The sequence below is a fragment of the Solanum pennellii genome, chromosome 1 (genome assembly GCF_001406875.1).
Source record: "Solanum pennellii chromosome 1, SPENNV200".
Taxonomy (NCBI): domain Eukaryota; kingdom Viridiplantae; phylum Streptophyta; class Magnoliopsida; order Solanales; family Solanaceae; genus Solanum; species Solanum pennellii.
Window position 1 is genome coordinate 81,941,245 of NC_028637.1, and position 12,234 is coordinate 81,953,478.

A 12,234-nucleotide genomic window follows, 5' to 3' on the forward strand; every position below is an offset into this window, starting at 1 on the left:
AGAAAAACAAAAAAGGTATAAAAAGAATTTATAATTTCTGACATGGCGCTGATATATCGCTGATGTGACAGCGAGTATAATACACCACATAATGTGAGAGTCGTGTTATACCCCATAGGTTGGTATTAAATTCAATTTTAAATAGTAAAGATGTGTAATGATCGTCATAATAGTTTAAGCGTGTACTGACTTTTCAGTACAAGTTCAAGGGAAAATTTATGTCTTTTCCCCATGTATAATCTATAGATTTATTGGATCATTCAAAATTATAAGTCTAATCTTGAAATAATATGTTAAAAGGAAAAAAAAAACTATGAAATAGTTAAATAAATATTTATAAATTAATATATAAAATATTTAGGAAAAAAATTCTAAAATATATTAAAACTTTAACCGAAATTGTTATAACAATCTCAAACATTATGCAGGACCTATTAACCCCTTGCACTATTTAACAGTGTATTTTAAAGATATATAAGTGTCTAGCTAGACAAGTTACTATTTGTAATGATGTAATATTTAAGATATCCACGTGGGCATCTAGATATTTTCTTTAAACTACACTTTAAATAGTGCAGGGGGTGTCCAAAATTGAAATTGTTACAATAATTTCGGTTAAAATTCAGATATATTTCGAACCATTTTTTCAAATATTTATAAAAATTATACACATTTAATGTCGGATTGGATTGGTTTGATTTGACTTTTTTTAGTTAAAATCAAATTAAACCAAATATGAAATATTTTTTCCAACACCAAATCACTAGTCGGGTTTATTTTTCTCCATGAATTTGTTAATTTTATTTGTACACCCTGCTAGGCAGCATTCAAGAATGTAGTACTTTTGGATGGTTTGCTTGAAAGGCCTGGGAAAAGAACCTTTTGCCAATTTAGATGCAAGCTACACATGATTATTAGAATCACAGATCAGCTTAGGCTCTTTACAAACTATTTGGAGTGTCTTTTGTACATGTTCCTTGTAGTATCCTAATTTTTCCAGCTTAATTACAACAACATTTGTGAAATTTGAATATTTTTTAGTGTCTCAAAATGCCAAGTCACTCAATTTCTTGAATTCTTTTAGTACTTTTTTAGTGTTTACTTATTCACACGAAAAGTTGAGGACATAGGTGTTAGTTGAGACCAAGATAAAACGTGATGTTTATGTATTATTGCCAAATAAAAATGTAGATGCTTCATAAAGGTACTTTTCTAAACAGCCTAAATAGTCAAAAGATCCCTTTCTCTTTTTTTCATTTTAAAGTTTGCACCATAATATAGACAACACACCTGGAAAACAGATACTAAGCATATTCCTTAACTTTGAAGCTGATTTGATTTTCAAGATTTTCCATTTCAATGACTGATTGAAATATAGTAGCACACATGAAGAGCCTATATATGTATGTATGAACTTATGTACAAACCATTAAGTACTGAAAAAAATAGGGAAAAAACAGCAATTGAAAGTCAGCTAGTAGTTCATGTAAGTTTGTTGAATTTTAGACACTCTTAGCTTGTTGTTTTGAAAGAGGAATGTTATGAAAGAAGAGGCATATTGCTGAGATATCATCCATAGGAGCTCCCCTTCGTTTGCGTTTCCACGCACAAATAGCACTTTCCACCAGCCTCTTAGCTGCATCTTCCCTTTCTCCTGTTGAAGATACTATCTCCACTGCTTCATCATTTGACATCACATCCCAAACCTAACCAATATCAACAATCAATTGACTTATTATCAAATCTGTACTTGGTTAGGCACAACGTTTGAGAAATAAAGACAAACTTTTGGCCTTGCGGTCTTAAACATACCAGACACTTTGATTCCTATAACATGTTATAGCAAGGTTTCATTTTATAGAGCGTCTAAAACTGGAACAGAGAGAATACATACCCCATCTGTTGCCAAGATGGCAAACTGATCTCTATGTGTTATTTTTCTGGACGTCAATTCTGGTTCAGAAATAATGCCAAAGTCCTTTATGTAGTAATCACCAAAGGCTCTTGATATTGCTAATCCAGGTCCTTCAACTGTAGGCATCCACACTCTATACACCCCTGGTTCATCCTCACATGACAACACTCTCCCTCTTGACTGCATTATTCGCTCGCTTTCCCCTGTAATGTAATCATTAACATATTTAGTCTTTTTCAAAAAAAAATGCTCATGAAACTCTATATTGTGTGAAACGTGGAAGACAACTGACGAGGTAAGTTAGGTTTGAGGTCAACGGTGAGCTGAACTGATACCAATCTACCATCATCATCTGTTGTTGCCAATACAGCTCGAGAATCTCCAACGTTTGCTACTACCAGCAGACCACCCTGAAGTACCAAGTTTTCAGACACGAGACAAATAAATTTGGCATAATACATAAATATACCTTTTAACTTGGCTTCGAATCACATTTATATATTTAAGCAATCTAAACTGCCTTATTGCTTTTACGAGGTAAAAGTCATGTAGTTTAAACAACAATTGTCTGCTCACTACAACAAAAATAGTTTTTAGCAGCAATAAATATGCACGTTAGCAAAGAGTGCTTAAGTCTTTACTGGCATTACTTAATTGTCATTGGATCCAATGTAGCTATAAGCTTAAGGGACATTTACAAAGAGTTTTACTTGCCTCTAAAAATACAGATTTTGCGGTAATCAAGCTATTGTCATTAATTAATTGCCACTAAAGATCATTTTTGGTGTAGTGACTCTAAACGAGAGAGTTGCAGTGAGAAATTAAAGTAAATGTCATTATATATTTCTGTCCTAATAATCATGGAGTAGTCCAACTTGTAAACTGTGTAGACTTTACCTGTCTAACGAGCGTTAAAGCTGTGGTACCACTGTAGAAAGAGTCAGCATACTGCTCGAGCTCTTGATCGATGATGGAGCAAGTCTCAAAGTAGGACTGCTTCCAAATGTCAAACTGGAAACAACTTCTATCTATTGATATCCCATTAGTACCATCCACGGTGTGGGCAACTCGTTTCTGCCAATTACGAAGCAAAGCTGTTGGCATCAGTTTTCTGACTCTTTTAGCAACAAGATGACCCCAAGGACCATGCCCATCAAACACCCCACAGAAAATCATGTCATCTTGGCATCCAAAATCCTAAAAATCAAACTTTATTATGTCAAACAACTTCAGATACATGTTGCAGTACTAATGCAAAAGACGAGATTTTGATTTTCGTAGTTACCTCCCACACAACAAATCTATCCTGATTGATACCTTTCTTCCCTCCTTTGGAGAAAACAACAGCCAAGTTGTGAGAAGCACCAGCTACAGAGCCAGATGACGTTAACATCATCTCGTTCTTTTTAGCTTCCTTAGCCAGTGCATCCGCAGTTTCCCTTCCGTCATCATGTTTACTTTTCTTCCCATTCCTGATTGCAATGGATTTCGTAATGCCAGTGAAAATAGAAGAGAACTGCACCATCTTTTTGTTCCTAAATATACCTGCAGATTCTACCAAATACAATTATGTAGACGTTAGGACTCCTTGTGATTAGCTACAATATATGAATAAAGACTGAAAATGGTTATTGATACTCCAACATATATAGGGAGAAAGAAGTCATTGAATTTGAAAAATATATACTCCATGCATTTAATTGGTACACTCCATAAGTTTGTTTGGACTAATTGGCTCCTTATATAAAAAATTACTCGAAGTATGAAGTATGTCTCCGCTAAAGGGGAAAAAAAGGCAGTCGGGTGCACTAACTATGAGAGGGGTCCAGGAAGGGGGCAGACCACAAGAGTCTATTATACGCAGTCTTTCCTTGCATTAATACAAGAGACTGTTTCCATAGCTCGATCCCCCACCCCCTCAAAGGAAAAATTAAATTGAAAACGTCCTTTTTGTTGTAAGCTTGAAGCTCTATTCTAATATTGCAACTCATCCAAAACAATATTCATTGGCAAGGCTAATAAATTCTTGAAGTTTAGTAATTTCTTTAAGTTAACTAAGGCTAATAGTCAACCATTAATCGATCATTGCCACCCAGGACATGAGTTAGTTAATCAAGGGGAAAATTTAAGCTTAGGTTGGGTACCCGGCCCACCATACGAAATAAGCTTGGTATATTTAAGTGGAAAAGGATAGGAGTTAGCGGACCTATATCCCCCGACTTTAGAAGGCTAGATCCTGAGGGTTGGCTGGCTGGCTCAGTCATAAGAAATTGAAAAGGTCCAAATATCATGACTGAGATATACATACATATATACAAGTGGCAACTAATATATAGTAGTTGTCTTTCTCACCATATATACTTGCAATATTTTGGATATTCCGAAGACACAGATAAATACTAGAAACTATCACTCTAGTCGAGCATTCTTCAAGTAAAAGGAGAAGCTAGAATTTCATTCCATCAATTTGATATCGATTATTTAAGTAAATTTCAACCAAAAACATAATCTATAATCTGTAAACTTCATATCTCCTAAGGAAACAAGTCAAGAGGAGGAGCAAATTAATATTCCCTCCCTCCTCTTTGGAAATGACATTTCTAAGGATAACTTTGAAAGATTTGAAGTTATGTATTCTTTTTAGAACAGCGGATTTCCAAATGTCATTATATTTAGAATGGGTTAAAAAGAATCTGAGTAACACATAAAACACTTCTAATTTATTTTATTTTTTTGTTGTATATGAAAATAGACTAGGTATCATCATCAGGAATCAATGTAACAATAGCAACAAACAAACTTAGCTTAAGAACAGTATAAAAAACGTACCAAGGGAGAGTTGAGTATAGTATTTTTGATCGATCCTCTCTGTGTTCAGATTACGAAATCCTGGCAAGCACACGTCTCCGTCAGAGCTACAGTGAAACTCCGGCGATAAAAGTTGATCGGAAAAGCTTCAAGCAATTTATGTTCCATTCTTAAGACTCTTCATTCATCCTGACTTGCACTCTAATATATATATATATATGCATATGTGCATGTCCAACATTCCAGAGAGAAATAATTACTAAACAGCCCTTTGTGAGATCATCAAACTACAATTAGTCCTAGGGATAATTTGGTCAAATTAATTTCGCTTTTCAACTTTTATTTTTTTCTTTCTTGCCTTGTTTTATCTTATAATATTCCAATTTATTGACTCACTTTTTATTTTAGTCCGCGTCACAAAAATGACACAATTCTAACAATTTGATTATACATGTCAGTTTTATCCTTAAATGAAATAATTTATAATCATATAAATATCTATAACTTGTTTTAGATTACAAATTAATTTCATATTAAATTAAACTAATTTATATTAATTGGGACAGATGGCGTAATAATTTTGGGGCCAGGCAATTCTGCAGGAGCATATAGTTTAAAATATCAAATTAATAGTGGCCATGCATTGTTGTTAGTTGCTTAAAATCTAACCAAAAATATTGTTAAACAAATGAACATAGAATTTGACCCACAAATATATAATAATAGATGATTAACTAATAGGCCTGGTAATTAAAAATATTATCTTTATGGTTCTAAATTGATGAAAATTTAGTACGTTACCGCAGTAGTAGTTGATATGAATAATTTATTGGTTACGTTAATTAATATTATCATTCTACATAAACAAATATTAAACATTTCTCATTAAATAATCGTAGGTGCTATTTGACGTTTTCCATATATATCTTATTGGTTCGGCGGTGTCATTAAACCTTAATTTATGTCATTCTTAATCATTTGTTCTGATTAATATTTTTGTTTTCTTGTTGTACTTATACTAGACCGACAAATTCAAAACAGGTGGTGTTTAATGTGTTTTTTTAAAGATAAATGAAAAAGTTTTTTCAAAAAAAAAAAACTCAGAAATTGTTTCACGAGGAGTATATGATACATTCTCGTCTCAGTTTATGTGATTGTGTTTAATTTGACAAAAAAATTTAAAAAATAAAGAAAATCTTTTGAAATCTATTCCGTTCTTACCTTAAAAAAGTAAAGATATCTTACGTTCTTGAATCGATAATCATCTCTTCCTAAATTTAGCCTCCTCCGTTCCTCTAACTAGCAAGTGATAGTATATGAATATTCACCTTTGGACTATGCCTTTCGGCATAATCTTAAGCCTTGAGTGTGACTATAAATCATTTCATTAAATATGGGAAAAAATTTTAAATTACATATAACGACTTTTATTATTGCCTCTATTTTCTAACTCTTACCTAAATTCTTAATAAAGCTCTTCCTTTCAAGTGGCTTATCTGAAACTTATAGTGCTATGATAAATAATTCCATTAAAAGAAATCAGCAATGATGCAATGAAAAACTAGTCAACCTCCAAAATTGACCCTTGATTATATTTTTTTTAGGGGGTAAGGAGAATGATGAGGAACTAGGGTTGCTCCAGGTCTGACTGAATTCAATAATTTTAGCCTAAATTTCTATCACATATCGTATAAATATTAAATTTTAAATCTAATTATTAGTATTTGAAACTCATACATTCAAATTCTTGATCCACATTGGATGATGAAGAGTAGTTGTATTATGATCCAAATAATTAGAGAAGTGAATGAGCAAGTTGGCAAAGGCATGTGGCATGTTTTCTTGACAATTAGAATGAGAGGGAGAGAAGAGTGATAGGTCTAAGGATATAATATTATTGAGGGACCAAAACAAGTAAGTAATTGCTACATTCCAATAAAGAAATGATGAACATTAGAATGTATATATAGCTATATGTGGAAGCCAAGAGCCAGTTGATCCAGTTTATCCTATATTTGATCAATTAAGTGGCCATTGTCAAGTGTTGTTTACACCTTTATTGTACATAATATGTATAGCTACTCCATTTTGAAAAGCAGTTGTAATGTCCCTCTCAAATATGATTGATGTCATATAAGGTGCATTTCTTTCCTGTACAACACCAAAAGCACCTCCCTCAAATTATTGTAACCTTTATTTGGTTACGAAAATCAGTAATGTTCTCACTTACCATTCAAGCGACTTACACCTACATGTAAGTTGAGTTTTAAGTTTGCGTGACACTAAAACTTCACCAAAAATGTCATAAATAAACAAAATCAGTACCTATCAAACAAAGGTCGAGGAACAGGATTTGGGATGATTGTCTTGGCTAGAGCCCTATTTAGACGCCCTAGTCGTGCGAGTAGACCATTTCCATCGTATAAAATCCGAGTGATAAATTTAAGATCGAATTGTAAGTAGGAATAAAAATTTCTTGACCACTTGCAAAATGAATAGAAGAAAATGTTGTTTTCCAATCTCGTATGAGTAAAAATGCAAAAGAAAAGAGGCTGCTATCTTGTATATAATGTTATTTCTGTCATCAATTGTTCCAAGATCTATAGATACTGAGACTCTTCAGTTGGATTTGGATTTGGCCAGTAAAAAGTGATAATCAGGGTCCAACAATTATCGTTGAAAACAGAAGTGAGGGGCCAAAAAAAAAAAGGTGTAAAGACTTGTCCATTTTGCTTTGGAAAGGACAGTTTGTTGGTCTAGAGAGAACCCAAAAACAACCAGTACCACCAACAAGGTTATGGTGCACCAACAAGGTTATGGTGGAGTGGTAAGTAACCCTTCATCCTTAACAAAAAAGTCTCGAGTTCGAATCACCTTAGGTACGGAGTCACTTTTATTAGGGAGCGCTTTACCCCCATTGTGGAACTTCCCGACATGAATCCATATTTAATCGGACTCCAATGTAGGTAGGGAAACCAAAAAAAAAAAAAAAAAACAGTACCCTCTTTTCTACTAACAATAGAGATTCAAAAGTTGCAAATAGGCAACTGATATAATACTACTACTTCCAACATCACCACTAGCCACGCATGCCTTCTAACAAGAGCTAAGAAGGAACACTGCATTTTGCAAATTGTATAATAAGGCTTCCACTATAACCATGAATACGACAAGAATGCCCTTTACAACATGAGATCTAGCTATTGCTTTTGGTTAATTTTCATTGATAAATCTTATACTAAGGCGTCTAACTATTCAACGACCAGCTTGGAAATCTCTCAAGAGTTGCAGAGATTGACGATACAGATTCAGATCCATTCCATCCATATTTCGTCCAACTCGTGCCTTCAGAATTGCCTGTAATCAGAAATCAACTTTGTATATCACACATCATAATTTATAAGTAACATCCCTAGCCACAGTAGCTGATGCTCCTCCTCTTACCGTTTAAGACAAAAGACAACAACTAATTGGCTTATATACACAGACACTAAAACAACAATGTCAAAGTGATCTAATTGTCAAGTCATATTCTATAATTATGGTTATTTCTTTTATGACTGAGAAGTTCATCTGGAGTCCACCCTTTGGGCCGGCCAGATATACCCTCAAAAAACTTAGGGATGATGAGTCCGTCTCTCTACCCCTTCTCCACTTAAACAATGGACTTAGTTTGCTTGGTGGGCTCAAACTTGTGACCTAAGACACTAGTTCCTCAACCTTTGCTAATTTTCTCAGTGCATCACAAAGATGAGTTTTTCTTTTATGATGTAACAGCACCATTATTAAATTCAAATTTTGTGCTCCTTTTTCTTGGAGAGGGAAGTGGGTAATAATCTAGATATTAGAATGGTGCAATATAAAGACTAAATGCATGTATGCAGACCATAAACAAGTAAAGCAGCTTGTGCCACAATATGAATATTCAATATTTAAGGTATCATACCTTCTTGTCGGGTTCAAGAAGCAGTTCTCCAATGAACTGGAAGGTGGAACCAATGCGAAGATTGATATTCAAGAGTTGTGTGTCAACTTTTAATGATGCATTTCTATCAACAATCACAGCAACAGCAGTCTCCACATCATAATCTTGGAGCCTAGAGGGAACACAAAGAATAGTCAAGTCTTGAGTTTCAATTTCCTTCCTTATGCTTGACGAGCAAGTTCTTGAACCAACTCATGAAAACCAAAGTATGATCAATGCACACTCATTTCATTAGTAACAATTACTTTTTTAGCGCACTAGTTCCATAGGTAACAACAATGTAACGCGTAAAATTAAGTGGAATGGGGTTTGTATAATCTCCAAGCTTGTTACAAACAAGCACTACCCTAAATGGCCGGACTAAAGGTTAACCCTTTACCTGCCACGAAGAATTATCAAGACTGACATTTATCACAAGTATATCACACATATAATATTCTCTTCAAACTCAACTAAATAAGAAGCTATTTGAAATGAGCTTCATTCGTCTTAGACAAAATTTCGCTTGCTCGTTATTCTCATGAACAACTACATAGTTTTTCCAGTTCAAATGTATTGGTGATTGTCAATAAAAAGACTAAAGCAGATGGGAAAAAGTCAAGGCAGGAAAACTAGTTACATTATCAAAAAGTGATTACTCACTTTCCAGTTACACGGAGAGAGATCCCATGCTTAAAGTGTTGCGAAGTTGGAACTAGCTCTTCTAAATTAACCAAAGCACCAGAAGCTATTGTGGCCATTGAAGCAACTGGAACAAGGATATATCAAGCTCTTATTCCTTCCTACAAATTAATTGTGTCATGTATGATGAATATATGAGAAGAATTTCATCTTTGAACAATCCCATTATAGGCAAGACAAAGTAAATATATCTGTAGGCAGTTAGTCAAGTCCTAAAATATCATAAAAATCATCATAAAATACAAAAACACTCCCTCCGTTTCAATTTATTTGGCCTTACTTTACTTTTAGTCGATTTTAAAAATAAATTTTCTTTCCATTCTTGGCAACTCTTTAAGTTCAACTTTACGGGTGGCATAAACATTTTGTTATATTCTAGACATATTTAGTTTAAAACCACCAGATTCAAAAGGTAATTGTTTATTTTTTTAAGAAGTATTGAAAACATCCCTGAAACTTGCGCAAATTATTTGTTTCGTTCTCGAATTATTAACAGTTTTAAAAACACCCCTCTACTTCACTAACTAAACTCAAATATACCTCCGATCTGTCAATGATATAGCAAATGGTCTTAAACTCTTGTAGGAACATGAAGCTATGAATAAAAATCTGAAAGAAGTTTTGAACTCTAAATTTGGCAAAAATTTATAGGTGTATTTCACTGAAGTTGCAAGATTAGATGTGTATTAAGTTCACTTGGTCAGGTAGGTATAATTTTAAGACTACCCATAGTTAATATTTTGCGATAACTTTTAAGGGTGTTTTTCTTCTCTCTTTCCTTAAAATTGTGAAGTTAAAACCAGACAAACAAATTGAAACATAGAAAATACATATTATTATCATCAAAATCATAGAACTAAACTAACAAAATAGCAAATTGAGTAATGCAATAATAAGTATAGTGAATTTGAATGGAGAAATGTAAGTGAAGACCAACTCAACCATTCTTTCGAAGAACAAAATTTGCAATTATAAGAAAGGGTGGAAAATGGGTAACCTCAATTACTATTAATGAGAAGAGTGTGAGAAGAAGACGGCGGCGGCCTCCCTTCAGACTCCGGCTCGGGCCAACCTTCCACGGGGGTTTTCTTAAGTTTCTGCTTAGTATTAACATATTTACAATTCTCCCCCAAACAGTCTTCTTTAGTTTATTATTCCCTCCCTTAAATTTTACTCTCTCCTCTTCACAAAAAAGCCGATTTGATTCGATACGGAGTTTAAAATAAAAGTATAAGGAAAATTTTTATATTTTTTGATTTTAAATTAAAATTGAGTTAAATGTATAAAATTACCTTTTGATTGTGTGACGTTAAACATGTCATGTAGAAAGCTGAAATTAAAATTTTACCAAAAAATAGAAAGAGTTCCTTTTTTTGAAATAGACTAAAGAAAAAAATTATTCTTTTTTAAACGAAAAAACTATTATTTGTCAGCGTTTAATTATTGATATATAAGTATTTTTATGATACTATCTTTACTAATTAATGTTTAATATTGAATTTACAAATTATGTGAAGAATAATATTTATGCCAAGGATAAAATATAAAAAATTATATTTTCTTCATATGTCAAAAGTTATAGTAATAAAAATTTATTTTAAAAATAAATGACAAATAAAAATGAACAGAATGAGTAGTACTTGGCACGAAATTTTAAAAAAATATATTATTAAGTTAAACGCTTTCTTAATATAAAAATATTTCAAACTAAAAAGAAAAGTGAGATTGAGAGGGAATAGTTAAAACTATTTATTTCTAGAAGCACTTTTAAAAATGACTTTTTTTAAAAAAGTTTTTCTAGAAAAAATTAAAATAATTTGTATTTAGCTAATCTATTTGAAAAGTGTTTTTGAAAAGCAAATTATGTTTGGTTAATCTTTTTCAAAAAGTGTTTTTGAGAGTCAAATTACAAAACATAAACATCAATGTACTTTTATATTAAAATTATTTTACAAGGAGAAACTATTTTTATTATCTATTACAAAATTTAATTAAAATTTCAATCTAATTAATGCAAAATGTACAAATTCAAATTTCAATCAATATTATACATAAATAAATTAAACATTAATATAATTTTAACATGATAATTTAACTAAAATTAAAAATATCAAACAAAATAAATTTAAAACCACAAATCAAATCACTATATAGGAAAAATTTACCAAAAAAATAAAAAAATGCTTTCATATTTTATTCCTAAAGAAATATTGCTGCTACCCTTATTTTTAATTCTGTAAATTAAAACGTAAAATAATCTATAAAAAATAAAATGATAATAAATAAAATATAAAATAATAATATATAAACATAAAATTAAAATAAATCTAAATAAAATCGTAACCAAATTTATTAGATATGCTAATTAATTAATAAAGAATATATTGGTAAATATGTATATATGTAAGGGATATTTTAGTCTTCAAAACAATAATTGTATGTTTCAACTTCTCTTTGTTTTTAAAAAGTAGAATTTTTTAATTCCTTCTGAACAATCGAAAAATTGTTTCTACTTTCATAACACTTTATTTATTTATTTAAAGTGTTTTTTTCTATTTAAAAAAAAAGATACTTTTGAATTTTGATCTCTCAATGGTAAGCCCTAAACCCCAAAATAATAGCCCTAGTTTGACTATCCTATGACGACGACCGGCGGCCATTCATCTCCACTGGTCAGATTCCAATTATTGCCTCCACTTCCCAATTTCCTCCCTTGGTTCCTTTGACAAAGGCCCAGCAGAGCCCCTCTGGATCTAATGATTTCATTGCTAATTACACAGCTGTTATTAATCCTAATGTGGTAACCAATAAGAATTAAAGGCAAAGATAAATGTAGAGCCCATAT

At 32.1% G+C, this 12,234-nt stretch overlaps 2 protein-coding genes across 4 annotated transcripts; both read right to left on the reverse strand.

Annotated features, from left to right (window-relative positions):
- Positions 1–1,313: 1,313 nt before the first annotated feature.
- LOC107008980 (probable protein phosphatase 2C 34) lies at positions 1,314–4,911 on the reverse strand. Of its 2 annotated transcripts, none has more exons than XM_015208222.2 (6): positions 4,745–4,911; positions 3,201–3,460; positions 2,813–3,112; positions 2,208–2,325; positions 1,895–2,118; positions 1,314–1,706 (listed from the first exon to the last, which is right to left on the reverse strand). In XM_015208222.2, exons 2-6 carry the CDS (start codon positions 3,438–3,440, stop codon positions 1,503–1,505), a joined length of 1,086 nt encoding a protein of 361 aa, XP_015063708.1. In that variant the 5' UTR covers positions 3,441–3,460; positions 4,745–4,911; the 3' UTR covers positions 1,314–1,502. The 2 variants fall into 2 exon arrangements, with proteins under 2 accessions (XP_015063708.1, XP_015063701.1); XM_015208215.2 differs by having other exon boundaries at positions 3,201–3,469.
- Positions 4,912–7,710: 2,799 nt separating this feature from the next.
- LOC107014390 (CST complex subunit TEN1) lies at positions 7,711–10,526 on the reverse strand. Of its 2 annotated transcripts, none has more exons than XM_015214279.2 (4): positions 10,387–10,526; positions 9,351–9,490; positions 8,670–8,820; positions 7,711–8,080 (listed from the first exon to the last, which is right to left on the reverse strand). In XM_015214279.2, exons 2-4 carry the CDS (start codon positions 9,446–9,448, stop codon positions 7,979–7,981), a joined length of 351 nt encoding a protein of 116 aa, XP_015069765.1. In that variant the 5' UTR covers positions 9,449–9,490; positions 10,387–10,526; the 3' UTR covers positions 7,711–7,978. The 2 variants fall into 2 exon arrangements, with proteins under 2 accessions (XP_015069765.1, XP_015069774.1); XM_015214288.2 differs by having other exon boundaries at positions 9,351–9,486; positions 10,387–10,509.
- Positions 10,527–12,234: the final 1,708 nt, after the last annotated feature.